The following is a 23,119-nucleotide window of genomic DNA, read 5'->3' on the forward strand; positions in this document are numbered from 1 at the left end:
TGTTATCGATCTGATAGGAATTTCTTTGCTCTGTCTGTCAGGATGTGCAAGCATATAATGAGCTCCAAGGCCTCAGCTACAACACCAGATGAAATAATGGAGAGAAGAAACAAAGAGGATGATGACATGTCAATGGATTGATGTTCATAAATTTAGACGTGTAGCACAACACGATGGGGAATATCCAAAATTAACAACTTGATGATCAAGTTGTTAATGGCATTAACGAATTCATGGCATTAACAATATCATGTGATTATCTTTGCAAGGCTTGAGAAAGTAAATCAGTTATTCCCATAATCTTGTTAGTGAGCAACAAATAAAACACAAAATCAAATGCTCAAAACCTTTTGCATCACCTCTTATACTTCTAGCAAGGTCTTTATCGATCATCATATTTTGAAGAAGTTGACTAACTTCTTTAAACATATGAACCAAAGTATTGACCGAAGCAAAGTGAGAACCCCATCGAGTCATACCTGCCCTTTTCAAGCTACTGATCTGATTAAGACCTTTTCCAGTTTCAAGATTTCCATCTGCTAAACTTTCTGCAATTTCTGCTTCCTGAATTTCTTTTAACAAATTTGCAAGTTTTGATGAAGATCCAACAAAATTAACAATAGAGCTTAGCATTTGAAAAAATGATTGCATATCAGGAACATCTTTAGCACATGCATTCAAAGCTAATTGTAATCGATGTGCAAAGCAATGAGTGTAGTATGCATATGGACAATCTTGAAGAAATAATGTCTTTAATCCATGAAACTGACCACGCATATTACTAGCTCCGTCATACCCTTGACCACGAATATTCTGAACTTAGAGTTCGTTTGTAGAAAGCACAAAGCATATTTGATTTTTGAGATTAATAGAAGTAGTGTCTTTTACACTAACAATTTCAAAGAATCTTTCTCGAACAAATCCTTCTTCATCAACAAACCTGAGAATAATTGCCATTTGCTCCTTATGAGATACATCAAGTGATTCGTCAACCAAGATACAAAACTTGGCATCACCAATTTCTCGACGAATTTTATTTCGAATTTTAGGAACAATGATATCTAGAATCTCCTTCTGAATCGAATGTGCAATGTACATGCCAGGTTTGGGAGCATTTTGAAGAACAACTTTTGCAATCTCATCATTCATATCTGCAAAACTCTTAATTATCTCAATAAAATGTCCTCTACTACTCGAGTCGGAAGATTCATCATGGCCTCTAAAAGGCAAGCCTTGTTTACCCAAATATTTCACAGCTGCTATTGTTGTTTTTAGACGTAACCTATTTTGCTTTACAACCTCTGGTGGAAGTTTGTCAATCACTCTATCAATGTATTACGGAGTTTTTAATAAATTAGCCCAATCCTGAACATTCTTTCGATGGAAAGAATTGATTTTTCCAACATGTTGCTCACAAACTCCTTTCTTCCCTGCTATCATTCTACTCAAATTACAACATCCAGTAGTAGTAAACAAAGGAGATTTGGGTGGATTTTTTTCAAAAAGAAAGCAAGGGAAGCAGAATACTCTATCTTTGGCTACTGAATACTCCAGCCAAGAAAATAACGTAAACCATCGATGTTGAAAATGACGGTTATCACGCCCATAAAAAGTTGGTAGATAGTTTTGTAACTTAGGTTGGCGAGGCCCTAATTGTAAATACTCTCTTCGAATACGATCTTGTTTATTCACCAAAAATGAACAAACTGGAGCACGTAATCCAGGATCAGTCTGAATTGAAGGCTCATCAGGAACATCATCTTTAATTTCCATATCACTTGTATGCAAAAAATCAGGGGGATTGGAAGGCAATGGAAAATTTTATTCAAGTGTTCGAATGTTTTCATCTTTCTTATAAAAAGAGAAAAGTGACTTCTTTCGCTTCTTGAAAGGTGAATTAGACATCCTAACTTGCATTTAATTTATAGACAAATAAACAAAAGTTAAGAGAAATAAACTAACCAGATGCTACACCTAAAAATCATGACCAATTCTAAATCACAAGTAAATATCCAGTTAGCATACATTGATGTAAAACAACACAGACAAGTAAATATTACATGATTCTATTGATAAAAATATTCATATTCTCTTTTGCACATTTAATCAAACAGTTTGGGTGCATCCTTTATTTTGTAAGTTTTGATAAAAATAAAGTATAAAATTACCTTATTATGGTGGTTGATTACTGACTAAAGATGTATATAATCTCTAACTTCATCGGTTCATCCCAAATGATTAAACATGAAACTTGAAATTTCAGGCCATTGGCGCTCCTCCTCTTGTTCTCCTGGTGTCTCTAAACTCTAGCCCTTTCTCTCTGCTGTTATTTTATTTTAGTTTTATAGAATAAATAAATATATATAACTTTTACCTTAAAATTTTACCCAGCGGTAAAAAAAATTTCTACTAAAACTTATGAAAAGTTGCCCAACTCTAGTTGGGCCCGCTCCTCACACCATCCGCCTCTGGACTTGATCAACGAGTAACTGCTCAACGAGTACTTTGTAGTTATACCAATGATGAAAATGCTCTTTTGACCATCAAAGCTGATTACACCCAAATTACGAGAGGACTAACTTGGTTAATATACCTTAAGTGAGTTGATATTATTATACTTAATACAGATTTGCATATATAATTTTAATAATGATTAAACATTTCATAATAGAGATTTCAGGTCTGACGAAATGATGACTGGATTATGGATCTCTGTGGAGATTTTTTTAGAGCTTATATGTGTTGGTACCTTTAATATGCTAACTTCAATTTTCAGTTGCTTTCATTTTTTTCATCTTTGCATTTGCATAATGGAGTTGAGAAGATATATTGACTATTTTCATATCATTGCTTTCTAACATACTTGGAGAATATGTTCAGGACAACATGTGGGTAGTCAGGTTCCTTTTTATTGTTGATGGGGAAGAACCGAACCCAAAGTGGTTTATTTATGTGGCTGTGTGCCCAATTTACATTTTCCTCTTACACATTAGCAGATGGCTTCTGAAAGCTGGATCAATGTCGTTTCCGAGCCAGCTGTGTGACTGGTGAGATATCACCCTTATTTTTTTTTCAAAACTTTTCCAAGTTTTACAAATCAGCCAAGGTAACGATGCACACGTCATTCTTATATACAGCGTGTCCACTGCATCATAACTGCTACTTCTTTTGTATAAATATGTTATCACTTCATATATTCTGTTGTACTCCAGTTCAGGATCCTTTCATGAATTGTACTATCATTGGTTTTGATAGCCATTTTATTATTGATCTGCAGAAAGCATTGCACAATGTATGGAGAACTACTTCTGAACTGTGGGGTTCGGTTGATGAGAAGAGGATCGAGCTCCAAGATTTGAGGCTGAAGCTAAAGCTGGACTCAATTTTACAAGAACAAATAATGCATTTTCTCAGAACTGCAATATAATGGTTAAACAAATTTTTATACCTTTGAACTGACATTCCTGGATTTCACAGTGTTAGGTATGTTTTAAGTTATTTAAAAATTTTAATAGAGGTATTAGGACCCATTCATATTCAGCTGATTACTCCTATTTAGACTATGACATATTTTAGTTATATAAAATAGTATTTAGACCCGTATTAACAGAAAGGGCGTATTTTAGCATAATGAACTAGGAAAGTTAGCATAACCTTACAGTTGTCTGGAAAATGTCAGAAGCTTTTGATCATTGTTCTTCTTTTGCTCATAATTTTGTATTAATTGATCCTATTGATGTCCTTTTTATTGGTCGTTTCAAATTGTTTATATAAGTATCCTATACTTCTATCCTACTATTATGTTCATTAAGGAATTTCTTTTCCATTTCAGCTATCGATCTTGTTGATGAAGCTGCTGTAAAACTCAAAATGGAGATCACCTCTAAGCATATTGAGTTGGATGAAATAGCAGGGCCATACTGAAGATGGAAATGGAGAAACTCTCTTTAAAAAATGACTGATCTAAATCGTGCCGCCGAGCTCAAATACGGAAGATTGATGTCTAATTATACATTTATTCATTTTGTTATAATAACAATTCATGAGTTTATATTTATTATTTAAATTGAGTTGGTACTCTAATTATTTTTGTAATATTTTTATTTATATTTTAGATTGAAATACTTGTCTATTTATTATTATATTTATGAAAATTAAAGAAAAAAAAGCAACAAAAGAACTATAAAATATAAATTTTAAAAAATTATTATATGGGCCCCACCTGTGGGCTCCACCATCTTGAAAGAAATTCTAAACTCTTTTGCAACATAATAAGTATGTTACTATAGAGTCCAAAAAATGTTGCTATTGAGATCTATAGTAACAGAATATGGTATGTTGCAATAGAGTACTTTGTATGTTTCTCTATATACCTATATTAACTAGCTACGAGTCAACAAAACTCTGATATTTCCTTAGCCCTTTTTGGATCTTTAGCAATTTTGTTTTTCGTTCTGTAGCAACAAAGTTTGGGGGTTGCTTAAAGCAATCTATGGCGTAGTGCATGAATCCGTTTAAGAGATCACTTTTTTCACTAACCTTTATAGGAAGAACTTCAAAGAGGTGCATTCCTCAATATTATGACTGATACTTTTGTAAGAAAATGGGAAGTTTGAGACATATTTTTAATATGTTCTTGATAAAATTTTCGGAAACCAACGATTGGAAGTTGTTCCTTGCAATGAACACAGAAACTTTCATGTTTAGATCTAAGATATTTTCTTAGTAAAATTCATATATATATTTTGAGTTGAAAGTGCTTTCTTGGAAATGGGTGTGGGTTAGTTTTCTTGATGAAAACTTGTATCTCACATTATTTTGGTAAAGTGGGTTTGGTGGCATTATATTGCAATATGTGCAAGTGTAGTGTATAACTATTAAGACATGTAGGAGTGCATAGTGTTAGTGTGAGCATCGCACCCGCACACACGCGGCCCGCATCGCCTCGCTGTGCCACGACATGACTCGGGTCGGGTCGGGTTGAAGGGCAGTTTGGGCGAATGTATCGATGTCTCGTGTACGCGAGGCGACCTGAGTGGGGAATTTAATTAAATATTGTTTTTTAACCGAAATTGTTTTAGAATTTATTTTATAATTATTTTCTGATTGATCTGTTAAATGAACAAAAACTGAATATTTAATGATTTATTTTTTATTAATGTTTAAGTGTGTGATTAGGGTATTCAAATGATAACATACACACACTAACCCTAGTAGCAGCCACTCTCTCTCTCTCTTAAAACAGATCTCTCTCGAATTATAAAGTATTCTCAGGCAAACAGAGGTATTGATCGCCGTTGACCTTGACGTGACTATGTACGAATAGGTCTATAGCAGTTTTATCCAGGGAGGGAATTTGTGAACCCATCACAACATAAGTGGGGAAAATTTCTCTTCAAGAATAGTTTAGTCTTCTCGAAAGGCTAGGCGACCAGTTTGTTAATCTCTTATCAATTTCTGATTAAAGAGATAAAAGTAAGCTTTAATTTTTATCTTTGTCAATTTGAGTCACTGATTATTTCTCGTTGTTTACCTTCATTGTTTGTTCGTTATTTGGTTTTGCATGTTCTAGTGATTATATATAACTGTTCTTCACATTTTAGTAAATTTTTCCCAACAACCTCGTCGCGATAATCATGCATATTAATTATGCTTTTAAATTTTGAAAATATGCAACCACTTCATATTATAAGGTCACAATCTAATCTATGTCAAATTTTTGATTCTTGAACTAATGCAAAAAATATACAGTTCACAAATATGGAACTATTTTTATTGTTATAATGTATAAGGATAATATAAAATATTATAATATCGCACAAGGATATTAATTGATATGTTCAATCTTATAATTTATTATAAAATATATGTTAGAGTAAATCCTTTTTTCAGTCAAATCATTAAAATATCTTCTTTAATGATGCAATCTTTTACTTAAATGTAATCCACACGTTGGCATTATATAGACATTATATAAGATAGAATGATCAACTAAAATACTTATGGTTTTCAATTGGAGCAAGATGAACAAAATTTGCAGATACTGCGTACTCTTCATGCTTCTCACATATATGCAATTGTCAATTGCAAATCTTCAACCAGGTAAACATTATATCATTTAATTATTTTTATATGAAAATGATTACATTTATATTATTCATTTATAAATATATATGGTAACATGATTCATATAATAATGGGCGAATAGAATTTTTTTAAATGTTATTATTTAAATCCTTTTCAAATTATTTGCAGCGGGAAAAGATGAGTCCATATGTTACGATGTAAATCCCTTTTCAAATTGTTTAAAGAGGGAAAAGAATTGCTGGAATTGATAGATGAGTACTGTGAAAATAATAATTTTTGTACTTGTAAATATGCCTGCTAGTAGTTATCAGTTACTCTTCAAATGAATAAATAAATTAAACTTGATTTTTACATATCTTGTTTTGTACTTGTGTTACATAAAATCGGCAAAATGTAAGTAATTACGAATACATGAAAATCTGTTCACTTAATGTACTTAATTTCTTGTGAAATTTACTTACTGTCGGATTAGAGTTGTAGTTTTTTTTTACATTTTTAATTTCCCGATTTTAAGAGTAAATTGTTTTTTAATGTTAAATTTATGTAATCTAAAAATTTACCTTTATAATTATATTTCTCATTAAGAAAAATGTTGTGACTCTTGATTTCCTTAAAAACAATGGCTAGGAGCCCTTGATAAAAAATTGTGACATTTGATTAGAAGCTCTTGAACTTACAAAGTTTGTACCGTACGATAAAATAAATAAAACTTAAATTTAGTTATGCTTTCATTCTTTATTATAGTACATAGACACTTTGATTAAATATTATGTTTATCTTCTAACTAATCTGATCTTTTTTAAATATATACACAACAAAAATCCAAGAAATACAATATCGTATTCACATTTAGTCTTAAAAAAATCGTTTATAACATCTTTAAGATTTAGTATGATAATGGAATATACCGTATCATTTACAATAATCTCAAAATTTTACTTTTCGCTAAAATATTTTAAAATAATTATTATTAAGATGAAAGAAGTATTTTATTTCAGAAACAAAAGAACTTGGTTACTAAATTTTCTAGTAAAAAGATCTAATTATAAATCCACCAACAACGTATTAAAAATCAAATATGTAAAATGTAATATGCGTGATGTAGCATGTAATTATTTTTGTCAATAAATGAATATTATGTGAATATTATATAAATTTTTGGTAAATTGTGTGTTAATTGGTATATGCCGTATCTTTTACAATAATATGATAATGGAATATGCTGTATCTTTTACAATAATCTCAAAATTTTACTTTTCGCTAAAATATTTAAAAAAATTGTTATTAAGATGAAATAAGTATTTTATTTCAGAAACAAAAGAACTTGGTTACTAAATTTTCTAGTAAAAAGATCTAATTATAAATCCACCAACAACGTATTAAAAATCAAATATATAAAATGAAATATGCGGGATGTAGCGTGTAATTATTTTTATCAATAAATGAATATTATGTGAATATTATATAATTTTTTGGTAAATTGTGTGTTAATTGGTATCTGTGTTTAGGTTTATATGTGATAAAATTTGCGAATTTTAATTTGTATATGTCTAAAATAAAGTATATGTTATTTTGATATTTTTCTAGTAATTTATATGTTGTTATATGATTATATAAAGGATTTATAGATTTAATAAATTATTTTTTTGATTTATTACAAATTATTTTGATTATTCGGGTATCATCCAACTTCAACGGATTTTACGTTTTTACTACCCAGAAAACTCCTTTCTAACATAATTTGATTATTTCGAGAATTTTCCGTGTTTTGACTTTTTCGATCCGGAGTATGATTTTACATGTACGATTCCCGGTACAAATTTTACGATACTATTTTCATTTCGATAAACCGATAAAACCCGTATTTTTGAGAAACGAGATATTTTGATTAAACTATTATATTATCTTCTGTTAATTCGTATAACCAAAGCGCTGAAACCAAGACTGTATTGTAAAAAGCCCAGTTTTGATAATTATCCTAAAATCAGTACTGAATTGGATCAGTTTTATCAATAGTTAACGATTAAGTATTCTATTTTTATATCAGATATGATTCAACGGGGTACCAATATTCCATAAATATTAATAGCCATTACCGTATTTTATTTTGTACAGATAAACACAATTAATCACTACAATCATATAATTATCCAGAGAAAACCCTGAAGCGTTATTCATAATCAAACCAAAAATCGGAAGCGTTAGCGAACTCGGATTTTGGCGTATGAGTAACCAAAACGAAGCCCTTGAATTATAGAATCAAGTTTCATAATCCATATCATTGTAGAATCAATTGGTATTTTTCTATATTTTTATTTATTTTTGAATTAATTTGGATTAAATTGTGAATTTTTGATTTTGATGCTGTTTATATGATTTAATGCTTGCATGTTGTAGATAATTGAATCCTGATCATTTTGGTCTGTCATAATAGTGATTTGGAGTTTAATAACATGTTCAAAATTGGGTTTGATTCTCTGAAATTGAAATTATGGTTTATATTCGGTTTGAATGTTCTTAATTGAAATTGGGGGTTTTTGATCTAGGGGTTAATAGAGAAATTGATTGATACCAGTGTGTAGATCGGGTAAAAAGAATCCATTGGTGTTGATTTGAAGTATAAACGATACCGAAATCGAGCTTACCGGAGTAACGAAGAAGTCGACGTTCGGCGAGTTTTCTTCAAGTTTTTCCTGCCAACTCAAGGGTTATTTGTTTGATTTGATTGCATGGTTAGATTCCCTGTGAATGGTAGTTTAATTTTGGAGCTCGTGTTGACCGGAGGGTACCGGAATTGAGAACTCCGACGAACCCCAATGGTTTTCCGGCGAACACTGCAAAAATTGCAGTTTAGTTCCTATAGTTTTGTAAAAGATGAAGTTAGGTCCCTGAGGTTTCTGGAAATTACAAAACAGGAATCCTGTTTTAAAATCTTTTAAAAATTGCATTTCCTATTTATTTTAATTTCAGAAAATTGCTTTTAATATTTAAAAATTCCAAAAATATATATATTAATTCCAATCATTTTTTATTCAAAAATAAATGTGAACTATTTAATTAATTAATTTTAGTTAATAATTAATTATTTAATTGGTAAATTAATTTAAATATTAATTGATTAATTGATTTAATTAGTTATTAATTAAATTTTAATTGAATATTTAATTAGATATAATTATTTATATTGATTTAAAATTTTTGAAAAATAGTTTCGAGCTTTAAAATATTATTCTAAGTTATGTTCGAAGCTCGATAATTATTACTAAATGATTTTAAATTCTATTTCGGCTATTCGAACCTTGTTGTTTAAATATAAAATGATTCTTTTACCCGTTTTAATTCTGAAAAATGTTCAAAAATTCATATTAAATACCAGAAAAATTATTTTAATCCTGAACCTTCTTTTGAAAATTATTTTTATCGAATATCTTACATGCTATGTGTTATATGTCATATGATTAGTTTATAATATGCCTATGTATTCAGTGTTTGACGGTTTTCGTCATGACTTTCAATCCGTACCGATTTGGGAAAAATGAAGGGTAGATAGAAGATTGTAACATCTATCTGATGATTAGAATAAGATGAGAATGAGTATTGATACATACTTGTGATGTTTAGAAGAGGAAGCGAGGCATAGAAAAGGAAAGCAAGTGGTCAGTGAATATGATCGATAAACGAGTGCAAGTAAAGTGGAAGTTAATCGAGATAAGGCAAGTGTTCTTAACCTTTCTTGAAGTATGTTGCAAGTATTTCGAATAGTTCTAGTTTTATATTTCAAGTGCTTTGAATTACTTAACCCAAAACCCTGATCACATCATTTGATACTTGAACCGTAAGCCTTATTCGTTGTGAACCATTGACCGGATACTAAACCACATATATACGATACTGCTCCACAAATATATATACACTATATACTAGTCACTGAAATGGATTTGCTTAACATACAAACACTCATACTGTCTACAATACCACATAACATCAGAAAAACCAATCCTTGTATATCTATTAAACTAGTGTTCTTCTATTACCTGATTCTTTTACAGGCTTGAAGCCATACTTCATACATACCTTGAAGTACCTTTGCGATACTCATGAATTACTTAATGCTTTAAGACAACTATCTTATCCATGCCGTTTATGATTTTGTTGTATTAAATTACATTATTTATCATATTGTTATTATAGAATTGGATGGTTTTCTAAAATATGGACCAGATTGGTGGTCATATTAGGCCAATGTGTGCCTGGGATCCAGTATATAGAGCAGAGCTGTGTGCCTTGCTCGGGGTTAGTACGTGACTGATCAGCAGCCTAACCCTTGTTTTAAGCTTAAAAATGAATATCCAATTTTAATCATTTATTAACAAGAAACTTGATTCCTTTAATTATTTCATTTTATCATTATTTAATCTCAGTATTGTCATTGTGGCTTGCTGAGCTGGTTAGCTCACTCTTGTAAATCTTTTTATGTTTTTTCCAGTTAAAAAGGAAGTTATTGGTAGTGAGGATCCCCAGACCAGTGTGCGAGCTAGGATTCCAGGTTGAGACAGAATAAGCTAGCAGGAGCCCTTTTGCTTTAGTTTTGAGTTTTTGAAAGTTCGTAAGAATGTTTTATTATCCAGTTGTAAGTTGAACTAGTTGGGATTCGGTATGTTGTAATGTAAATAAGGTCATGGCTTGTGTTCATACTTTAACTTGTTGCGATCCGTGGTTGTGTAAGGTAGGGTCATTACATATATTATTCCATAAACAGGTTTATATTATATGTGTGCGTGTGTTGTGAACCCCAAACTTCTGACCCGGGTTTGGAGGGAGTCACAGGTTTGGTATCATAGTTACAGGTTATAAGTCACTGACACCAGCCTAGATTGTCGGGATTGGGTAGAGGGTTAGGATTAGAAATAAGCGATAGAAAGGTAGGACATCGAGAGGCTGAGTGCAACTATATAGTAGGTTTTTGGTATGATTCGTGTTGTGATTTGGGATTCTTATCTTGCGATGTTAATTTTCAGATAGCAGCGATGGCAGATCCTATTATCCATGTACCATCTGATCATTCAGAGCCTTTAGTTCGAGGACCATCATCCCCACCGAGATCTGATCCACACCATGTTCTCCCACCAGTATTAGCTATTTTACCTCCTATTGTGACAGCTGCACCTCTTCGAGCTATTCCACCACCCCTTGATATGGGACCACCTATTCGAGGACCCCACCTACTGGTTCTGACTCTACCGGACATTTAGTTGCGGGTAACTTTTCAATTTACCCCAGGCCATGTTCCGTACCATCAGTTTGAGGCTTGTCTTATGGAACAACATCATCTGCGAGGACAGATTAGAGAGCTACACCATATTGCGAGTACCAGGGATATTGAGAGAGGTGAGAGGGAGGTTAGAGAGAGGATTATGTGTTTCAGAGAGTAGCTGCCGCCAGGTTATATGGAGCCACTAGTGAGCATGCCACCCTTGATTATCTTGTGGAATGGGCTAGATGGGTTTTGGAGGAGCTTGATGAGATCTGAAGAACCATAGTTTCCCTGAAGCTAGATGATAAAGTTATTGTGACAGTTGTTATATGTATATTAGTGGTGTAGTATGTATCAGCTAGGGATGGCAAAATAATATGATCCAACGGATACCCGATCCGAAACCCGAAATTTTGGATTAACCGAACCTGATTTTTTGGATTTGGATTTAGATATGGATTTAATTTTTAAACCCGAATTTTTTTGGATTAGGATTTAGATATTAGGTATACCGATCCGAAACCCGATCCGAAATCCGAAACTCTATCCGAACCCGAAATCCAAAAAAACCCGAATTATTATATATATACTATTAATTATATATATATATATAATATTAAAAAATTTTTATATTACACATTATTATATATATATTAATAATATACATTATACAAATTACTATATAATTTTTAGAACATATACTTTTATATTTATGTTAAAAATTTACTAATTATAAAGTTTAATTAAATATAATTATTCAATCATTTAAACGGGTGATAAGTTTTATAAGGTTAACAAAATATCTTTTAGTAATAAATCTAAAAAATTGGGTATCAATTATGTTGATTTTTTAAATATTAGCTATACATATAATAACACAATTAATGATGTGATATAGTGGTTGAAAATGACATGTTAAAACTCTTTCTCTACAAGTCGCGTGTTCGATCCCAAGCACTTGCAATATCAATAATTATACAGTTTTTCAGATTTTGGATTCGGGTTCGCGTATGAATATCCAATTCAAAAAATTTTCCGGTTTCGGGTATACCCGAATCCGATCCGAAATTCTATGGATCGGGTTCGGATATTCATTTTCGGGTATTTTTCAGGTTCGGGTATGGATAAAATTTTCAGGTTTGGATATGGATTCTGTAATATCCGATCCGATCCGATTGCCATCCCTAATATCAGCAGACTTTTGTTTTGAATATATAGACTAGACTTGCTTACTAGTGGGTAGGCCTGTTGTACTTTTGCTTTTATTTTTGCTGAAGCGTTTCACGCTTGTACTGCCAAACTTTGACATATATATATAGGGTTAGATTCTATGGACTCCCCTATTTCATTGGAGTCCTTAGAGTCCATATGTTCTGCAAGTAAAATATAGCTTAAATTGTTGCAAAACGTATTATTTTTTGAATGATATTTTGCAAATATCATAATTTTATTGAAAATCTTGCAGATTGCATAGATTTTACAAGTAGAACGTTGTGAAACATATTATTCTACAAAACATGCTTAGTTTGCAGAACATAAATGTTCATTTGCATGATTTTATTGAAGTAATGATATTTGTGAAACATGTTTTGCAAGATAACACATTTTAGAATATATTTTATTTGCTGAACATAGATGGACTCCGAGGAATCCAATTAATAGGTGGACTCCATAAAACTTTATTCTATATATATATATTTATATATATCAGTACCTTTTCTTTTCCAGCATTGTCATTTACATTACTGCACATGTCTTATCTTACTTTATTTACTGCACCGGTTATAAACTCTTTTGATAACATATACCATTTTCCCTTGATTGTTTACATTCTGTAAAGAAGCTTGCAATTTATTTAGTTGAACATTTAAAAATGTTTTCAAAAAGAAATACTTATGTTTTATAAAAATTATTCATAAAAAGGATTTGATTTAAAGGTTAAATAAGTTGTTTGATTCTTTACAGAAGATGCCTCCCAGAAGAAATACCCATTCTACCACCTAGAATGAAGAAACCAACAACAACAACCAAGACAACAATAACCAGAATGCAAATCACGGTCCCATAGACCCAACTGTACCCCATATTCTTCAGATCTTGGAATAACAAACAATCAACCTGACTCAACAATAACAGAGGCAGGCCAATCCCCAGGTAACTTTTAAGACTTTTCAAGAAGTGAATCCACCGGAATTCAAAGGTTTTTTAGATCCAATTGAAGCAAGAGTTTAGTTAAAGGAGATTGAGAAGTCATTTGCTTTATTCAAGGTGAGAGAGGAACAAAAGACAGAATTTAAGAGTTACTATCTGAAGAATGAAGCCACCTATTGGTGGGAAACTTTTAATACATTGGAAGGTACAGATGTTATTGCTTGGGATAGATTTAAGGAGTTATTTTTTAGAAAAGTATTTTCCTCAGTTTGTTCAGGATCAAATGAAATTGAAGTTCTAGAGTAAAAGCAGGGGAATATGTCAGTAGCAGATTATGAAAGTAAGTTTGAAGAATTGTCTAAGTTTGTACCATCATATGTAGACACTGACAGGAAGAAAGCCAAGAGATTTTAGTAAGGTCTTAAGCCATGGATCAGAGGGAAAGTAGCTATATTTGAGTTGGACTCGTATGCAGCAATAGTACAGAAAGCTATGATTACAGAGGCAGAGAGTGAAATGTCACAGAAGGAGAAGGAGAGTAAGAAAAGGAAGTTTGAGGGAAGTGAAGGACATTCACAAGCAGGGAAGTTTCCGAATGTTAGTAATCAGAAGAAATGGAAGTTTCATCCAAGGAAAAATTTTAATTTCAGGAAGAAAAATGTAGGCAATGGAGGACAAGGCAATCGTCCAGCCATTGGAAACCAGCCGAATCAGCAAAGGCTAGCTTTACCAGAGTGCCATGTATGTGGAAAGAAACACGGAGGAGTTTATAATAAGTTGAATGTGGTATGTTATAGATACAACCAGAAGGGGTACTATTCAAGAGAGTGCCATAATCAACCAGCCAGAGAGCAAGCCAATAAGGATCAAACTATCATGAATCAAGCAAACAAGGTTCCAGCAATTGGGTTTACATGTTTCAAGTGTGGAAAGCCAGGAAATATAGCGAAGGATTGTAAAATACCAGCCCCGGTCAGTAATGCGATGAGAATAATGGGATTTACTCTAATAGTGAATGAGCCTCCAAGAGCTAGAGTTTATGATATGTCTGTGAATGATGATATTTAGGACACGGATGTTGTGGCAGGTATGCTTATTGTGAATTCTTTATGTGCTAAAGTGTTAGTAGATTCGGGAGCAACTCGATCATTTATTTCTTAAGATTTTATTGATAAGTTGAACTACCTAGTTGAATTATTAAATGAGATTATGATTGTAGAGTTAGCAAATCAATAAAGTGTATCTTTTAACTAAGTGTGTACGGACTGTGAGATTAAGAATTCTGGCAATAAGTTTTATGTTGCAATGATACCATTTAAGTTTGGAGAATTTGATGTTATTCTAGGAATGTACTAGCTATCTAAGCATGATGCTCAGATAGACTTTCGTAACAAGAAGGTAATTTTGAAGACGCCGGATGAGAAAGTGGTGACATTTAGACGTCAAAGGCAAGTAAAGAAGTTATTAATGATTATTCAAGATAAAACATTACTACAACAAGGATGCGAGCATTTTATCGCTTAATAGATAGAAGTCAGGAGCCAGCAAAACTTGAAGATATTCCTGTGGTCAATGAATTTCCAGACGTGTTTCCAGACGAGTTATCAGGACTTCCTCCGCATAGAGAAATTTAGTTTGCAATCGACGTAGCACCTGGAACGGAACCTGTGTCTAAGGCCCCATACAGGATGGCGCAAGTTGAAATGAAGGAATTAGCAAAGAAATTGCAAGAGTTAGTGGAAAAAGGAGTGATTAGACCTAGTGTATCCCCATGGGGATGCACCGGTGATATGGAAGCATGAGATTATGTATCGACTATTGGGAGCTCAACAAGATTACTATCAAGAACAAGTATCCATTACCTCGAATCGACAATTTATTTGACTAGTTGAAGGGAGCAAAGTACTTTTCTAAGATTGATTTGAGATCCGGATATCACCAATTGAATATTTAACCTGAAGACGTACCGAAAATAGCTTTCAGAACTAGGTACGATCATTATGAGTTTTTGGTAATGTATTTTGGATTAACCAATGCCCCAACAACATTTATGGACTTGATGAACAGAATTTTTAAGGAATATTTGGATAAGTTTGTCATTGTGTTTATAGATGATATTTTGATTTACTCGAAGTTGACAGAAGATCATGCGGGACATTTAAGGATAGCTTTGGAAATTTTGAGAAGGGAAAAGTTGTATGCTAAGTTTTCAAAGTATGAGTTTTGGTTGCAGGAAGTTCAATTCTTAGGACACATAGTCAGTAATGAAGGGATCAAAGTGGATCCATCGAAGATTGAAGCTATTATGAATTGGGAGAGGCCAAAAACACCAACAGAAGTGAGAAGTTTCTTAGTATTGGCAGGATATTATCGAAGATTTGTTCAAGATTTCTCAAAGATTGCATCACTTCTGAAAAAGCTTACTAGGAAGAACGAGAAGTTTATATGTGACGAGAAGTGTGAAGAAAGTTTTCAAGAGTCGAAGCAAAGATCGATCACGGCACCTGTTTTATCACTTCCAGATGATCAGGGAGAGTTTGTAATTTATAGCGATGCTTCTTATAAGGGATTAGGTTGTGTTCTGATGCAGCACAATAAAGTTATTGCATATGCGTCTAGACAACTGAAACCTCATGAACAAAAATATCCTACTCATGACTTGGAATTAGCAGCAATAGTGTTCGCCTTCAAGATTTGGAGACATTACTTGTACGGAGAAAGATGTGAGATTTATACGGACATAAGAGTTTGAAGTATATATTTACGTAAAAGGAACTTAACATGAGACAATGAAGATGGTTGGAGTTGATCAAAAACTATTATTGCACGATTAACTATCACCCTGGAAAAGCAAATTTAGTGGCAGATGCGATAAGCAGAAAGGAGAGATTGAATATGTTGACTGTACTAGAAGAATTATATAAGGAATTTCAGAAGTTGGAATTGGAAGTCAGGAATTGTAAGCCAACTGAAGGAAAGATGTATAATATGACCTTTCAAACAGATTTGTTAGAAAAGATAAAGAGATGTCAAGAGGAGATAATGGATCAGGATATCAATCATTTGGTAGGAGAAGAGTTATGCACTTAGTTAGATGATCAAGGTATTCTCAGATTTTCTTCCAGAATTTGGATTCCATCAGTGACAGAGTTAAAGAATGAAATTCTACAGGAAGCCCACAATTCTAAGTATTCGATCCATTCAGGGAGTACCAAGATGTACATATATTTGAAGGAGAATTATTGGTGGTTGGTATGAAAAGAGAGATTACGGAATGGGTTAGCAGATGTTATACATGTCAAAGAGTTAAAGCGGAGCATCAGAGACCAAGAGGATTATTACAGTCATTAGAGATTCCAGAATGGAAGTGGCAACATATTGCTATGGATTTTATAGTCGGATTACCAAGTACGAAAGCGAACCACGGCGCTATTTGGGTTATAGTACACAAACTAACTAAGTCAGCTCATTTTCTGCCTATTAATGAGAGATTTTCAATGGACAAGTTTGTTCATATGTATTTGAAGGAGATAGTAGTTCGTCATGGAGTCCGTCTATTGTATCTGATCGAGATCCGCGATTCAGTTCAAGATTTTGGAAAAGTTTTCAGGAATGTTTGGGAACCAAGTTGAATATGAGTACAACTTATTAGCCACAGACTGACGGCCAAAGCGAAAGAATGATTTAGATTATTGAAGTATGGTACGTATTTGTGCTATTTATTTTAAAGAAAATTGGGATGAGCATTTTCCCTAAGTATAATTTTCTTACAACAACAGTTACCACACCAGTATCGAAATGCCTCCCTACGAAGCTCTTTACGGGCGCAAATGTCGATCACCGGTATATTGGGGTAAAGTTGGAGAACGTAAAATACTTGGACCAGAGTTGGTGCAACTGACGAAAGAAGTTGTCGGAGTCATTCAAAAAAGGCTAATTGCAGCAGAGAGTCGTCAAAGGAAATATGCAGATCAAGCTAGAAAGGACATGGAGCTTGAAGAAGGAGATCTAGTGTTGCTGAAGGTATCACCATGGAAGGGATTGTCCAGATTTGGAAAGTAAGGAAAACCGAGTCCTAGATATATTGGACCTTTTGAAATTTTGAATCGTGTCGGCAAAGTAGCATACTGGCGTTACCCCCGCATATGGAGCACATTCATAATGTCTTTAACATGTCGAAGTTAAGAAGTACAATCCAGATTCTAGGCATGTGATAGAGTATGAGCTGATAGAACTTCGGGCAGATTTGTCGTATGTTGAGAATCCAATAGAAATCCTAGAGAAGAGAGAGAAAATGTTAAGGAATAAAGTGATAAATTTAGTAATAGTATTATGGAGAAACCCAAGGGTTGAAGAGTCAACCTGGGAGTTAGAAAGTGACATGCGTGAAAAGTACCCTCATTTGTTTACTTAGGAGATTCTGAGGACATAATCCTTTTAAGGGAGGGGATATAATATCCGGGATGTAGCGTGTAATTGTTTTGTCAATAAATGAATATTATGTGAATATTATATGAATTTTTGGTAAATTATGTGTAAATTGGTATCCGTGTTTGGTGTTTATATGTGATAAAATTTGCGAATTTTTAATTTTTATATGTCTAATATAAAGTATAAAGTTTACTCGGAAGTCTCGGGAAAACTCCTTTTTAAACTAATTTAATTATTTCGAGCATTTTCCGTGTTTTGACTTTTTCGATCTGGAGTACGGTTTTACCTGTATGATTCTCGGTATAAATTTTACGATACTAATTTCGTTTCGATAATCGATAAAACCCGTATTTTTGAGAAATGAGATATTTTGATTAAACTATTATATTATCTTCTCGTAATTCATGTAACCAAATCGCTGAGACCAAGACTGTATTGTAAACAGCCCGGTTTTAATAATTATCCTAAAACCGGTACAGAATTAGATCAATTTTATCAATACTTAACAATTAACTATTCTATTTTTATATCCGATATGACCCAATGGGGTACCAATATTCCTTAAATATTAATAGCCCTTACCGTATTTTATTTTGTACAGATAAACATAATTAATCATTAAAATAATACAGTTATCCAGAGAAACCCCTGAAATTCACAATGTTCTTCATAATCAAACTAAGAATCGAAAGTGTTAGTGAACTCGGATTTTGGCGTGTGAGTAACCAAAACGAAGCCCTTGAAGTATAAAAACAAGTTTCATAATCCATATCACTGCAAAATCAATCTGTATTTTTCTATATTTTTCTTTATTTTCGAATTAATTTGGATTAAATTGTGATTTTTTGATTTTAATGTTATTTGTATGATTTGTATGATTTGATGCTTGAATGTTGTAGATAATTGAATCAAGATCATTTTGGTATGTCATAATAGTGATTTGGAGTTCAATAATATGTTCAAAATTGGGTTTGATACTCTAAAATTAAAATTAGGTTTTATATTCGGTTTGAATGTTCTTAATTGAAATTAGGGGGTTTTATCTAGGGGTTATTAGAGAAATTGATTGATACCAGTGTGTAGATCGTGTAAAAAGGAATCGATTGGTGTTGTTTAGAAGTATAAACGATACCGGAATCGAGCTGACCGGAGCAACGAAGAACTTTCCGTCCGACGAGTTTTCTTCAAGCTATTACGACCAACTCAGAGGTTATTTGTTTGATTTGATTGCATGGTTAGATTCCCTGTGAATTGTAGTTTAATTTTGGAGCTCTTGGTGGCCGGAGGGTACCAGAGTTGAGAACTCCAGCGAACCCCGATGGTTTTCAGGCAAAAACTATAAAAATTGTAGTTTAGTCCCTACAATTTTGAAGAAGATGATGTTAGGTCCCTGAGGTTTCTGGAAATTGCAAAAATATGATTCATGTTTTAAAATCTTTTAAAAATTTGTATTTTCCATTTATTTTAAGTTCAGAAAATTGTTTTTAATATTTAAAAATTCCAAAAATATTTATTTTAATTCCAAAAATCATTTTTGATTCAAAAATAAATATGAATGAATGAATTAATTAATTTAGTTAATGGTTAATTATTTAATTGGTCAATTAATTTAAATATTAATTGATAAATTAATTTAATTAGTTATTAATTAATTTTAATTGATTATTTAATTAGATTTAATTATTTCTTTTGATTTAAAAATTTCGAAAAATAGTTTTGAGCTTTAAAATATTATTCTAAATTATGTTCGAAGCTTGATAATTATATTAAATGATTTTAAATTCGAATTCGAGTATTCGAACCTTATTGTTTAGATATAAAATGATTCTTTTACCTGTTTTAATTCTGAAAAATATTTAAAAATTCATATTAAATACCAGAAAAATTATTTTAATCCTCAACCTTCTTTGGAAAATTATTTTTATCGAATACCTTACGTGCTATGTGCTATGTGTGATCTGATTAATATATAATATGCCTATGTGTTCATTGTTTGACGGTTTTCGTCACAACTTTCAATCCGTACGTCGGATTTGGGTGAACGGAAGGGTAGATAAAAGCTTATATTGTCTATATGACGATTATAATAAGATGAGAATGAGTATTGATAGATACTTGTGATGTCTAGCAGAGGAAGCGAGGCGTAGAAAAGGAAAGCAAGCGGTCAGTGAATAGAATCGATAGACGAATGCAAGTAAAATAGAAGTCAATCGAGATAAGACAAGTGTTCTCAACCTTTCTTGAAGTATGCTGCAAGTATTTCGAATAGTTCTAGTTTTATATTGCTAGTGCTTTGAATTACTTAACCCAAAACCATGATCACATCATTTGATACATGAACCGTAAGCCTTATTCATTGTGAATCATTGATCGTTGTATTCCTGGATACTAAACCACATACATACGATACTACTCTACAAATACATATACACTATATACTAGTCACTGAAATGGATTTGCTTAATGTACAAAACACTCATACTTTCTACAATACCTCGTAATATCAGAAAAACCAATCCTTTTATATAGATTAAACCATTGTTCTTCTATTACCTGATTCTTTTACAGGCTTGAAGCCATTCTTCATACATACCTTGAAGTACCTTTGCGATACTCGTGAATTACCTTATGCTTTGACATAAATGTCTTATCCATGTCGTTTATGATTTTGTTGTATTGAATTATATTATTTATCATATTATTATATAATTGGATGGTTTTCTAAAATATGGACCAGATTGGTGGTCATATTAGGCCAATGTGTGCCTGAGATCCAGTATATAGAGCAGAACTGTGTTCCTTGCTCGGGATTAGTGCGTGACTGATCAGCAGCCTAACCTTGGTTTTAATCTTAAAAATGAATATCCAATTCTAATCATTGCTTAACAAGAAAACTTGATTTCTTTAATCATTTCATTTGATCATTGTTTAATCTCAGTATTGTCATTGTGACTTGCTGAGCTAGTTAGCTCACTCTTGTAAATCTTTTTATGTTTTTTCCTGTTAAAAAGGAAGTTGTTGGTAGCGAGGATCCCCAGACCAGTGTGTGAGCTAGGATTCCAGTTTGAGATGAAATAAGCTAGCATGAGCCCTTTTGCTTTAGTTTGAGTTTTTGAAAGTTCGTAAGAATGTTTTATTATCCAGTTGTAAGTTAAATTAGTTGGGATTTGGTACATTGTAATGTAAATAAGGTTGTGGCTTGTGTTCATACTTTAACATGTTACAATCCGTGGTTGTGTAAGGTAGGGTCATTGCATATATTATTAAATAAACAGGTTTATATTGTGTGTGTGTTGTGAATCCCAAACTTCTGACCCGAGTTTGGAGGGCGTCACATAAAGTATTAATTTTAAGAATGTAAATGAAGGTAAACTCGCAGCTCAGAAATTACTAAACGAAAAAATAAAAGTTTTATAATTTAAATATTATAATATTTTATATGCTTTTGTATAATATTACAAATGTACATATTCTTCTGGTAGATTAGTGATCAATATGCGTCACGCATACATTGAAAGTTGAAACAATAGACAGGGAGATTGTTCTAGGCATCCATATTTTCTCAAGAAACAACATAACTCGTAATAGTGAAATACCAGTATCACCGAAGTCACATTTCTAAAAGTGCATAACATGTAATTATATCAAAGTCAGTTGTATTTTACATGCTATAATTTTACAGTGAATCGTATGCAGTAGCTGGAATTGGACCAACGATGCTATAATGACAAGGAGAAGATATTCAAGAAAAGAGGAGATAAAACACTCACGAAAGACGTCTCTCAAGTACAAGATATATTGACCTCCTGGTTATCTTCTGATGATAAGACTATTATGCACATAGATCACACCCCATAGATTATTGTTACTTATTACTAATATTAGGCGCCAAGCAAGTAAAACCCCCTCAAATAAAATAAAGCCCACGAACGTATAAAATGTACATTTAAGTATCCACTTGGCTGAAAGGATATCTCATTGAACGCTCTCCAGCAGTTTAGGGTAACACATATAATAAGTGAGCAAGTTCAGTATAAGTGAGCAAGTTCAACAGTAAAATATTAGCTCTTAGTGTTTTAAGATATGAATAAAGAGTTTTATTTCCAATAATACTTCTCATATTCATTCCTTATCTAATATTTTAATAATAAAAATATAATATTTTCATCAAAGTTAGAGAGAAAGATGATGTGTCTCATGATTTATTATAAAATATTGGTTAGAGAATCCTTATAAAGAGAAGGATGCTAGTTTAAAATAAGGAGTGATATGAAGGTATTAGTGATTTAAGGACTGACGAGGAGATTGTTGGAGTGCATATTTTGTTATCACTCGTTAAAATCCATCTTAAGAGCTTGAATAACTAGTTTATTTGACTTGCTCTAATGAGGTATATTAAAAGGAGCATAGAGCAATTTATGAATAATAAAAATAATAAGCAGGTGCTAGTCATGTTATATATACCATACTATTAGTTCATAATTCTTAGCACACCTTGGAAGTGTATCCGGTAGAGCTGAGAAAAAAATTGCATTAATTTTGTTTTAAAATAAAGTGAATGAGTTGGATAAAATGTTAGCTATATGAAATTATTTGGTTATAAAATATAACTAGCATTAAGTGTCGGTGCTATTTTAGCACAAAAAACCAACTTTTGATATCATATTATAACAATATCTATAGATATTTTTCATCTAGCATTGAAGTTGTTCTAATGGAGCCCTTTTATGGATTGACACAAACTAAAATATATAATGGTGTATTGACAAAATATGATTGGTGTCCCCTCGAGTTTAAATCCTGGATCTAGGGATGACAATTTGTACTGAACTGATCGATACCCGATTCATACCGATTCGATCAGGTTTTACTGAACCCGAATATTTCGGGTTTAGATTCGGGTTCAGGTTTGATTTTTAAACCCGGACCATTTTCAGGTCGGGTTTGGGTTTATGGCCTACTGTTTTGAACCCGACCCGAAACCCGAAACTCATTCCGTTCCGACAAACCCGAACCCGATTTAAACCCCGTGTTAATATATAAATAATATTTTACATTTTGAAAGTTTGATATAATATGTAATATAATATATTACTAGTATATGTACAAAAAATATACTTTTTATAAACTGTAGCATTGAAGTCTAATATTATTAGACTATTATCGTAAAACATATTTTCAGCAACATGTTCGATA

General features: G+C 32.3%; 1 protein-coding gene across 1 annotated transcript; it reads right to left on the reverse strand.

Moving 5' to 3' along the window:
* Nucleotides 1-288: 288 nt before the first annotated feature.
* Nucleotides 289-1,773, reverse strand: LOC141680536 (uncharacterized). Its single transcript, XM_074486736.1, has 3 exons — nt 1,664-1,773; nt 895-1,324; nt 289-813 (listed from the first exon to the last, which is right to left on the reverse strand). Exons 1-3 carry the CDS (start codon nt 1,771-1,773, stop codon nt 289-291), a joined length of 1,065 nt encoding a protein of 354 aa, XP_074342837.1.
* Between the last annotated feature and the right edge of the window lie 21,346 nt (nt 1,774-23,119).

Source organism: Apium graveolens, chromosome 8, assembly GCF_009905375.1.
Source record: "Apium graveolens cultivar Ventura chromosome 8, ASM990537v1, whole genome shotgun sequence".
In the NCBI taxonomy this organism is placed as follows: Eukaryota; Viridiplantae; Streptophyta; class Magnoliopsida; order Apiales; family Apiaceae; genus Apium; species Apium graveolens.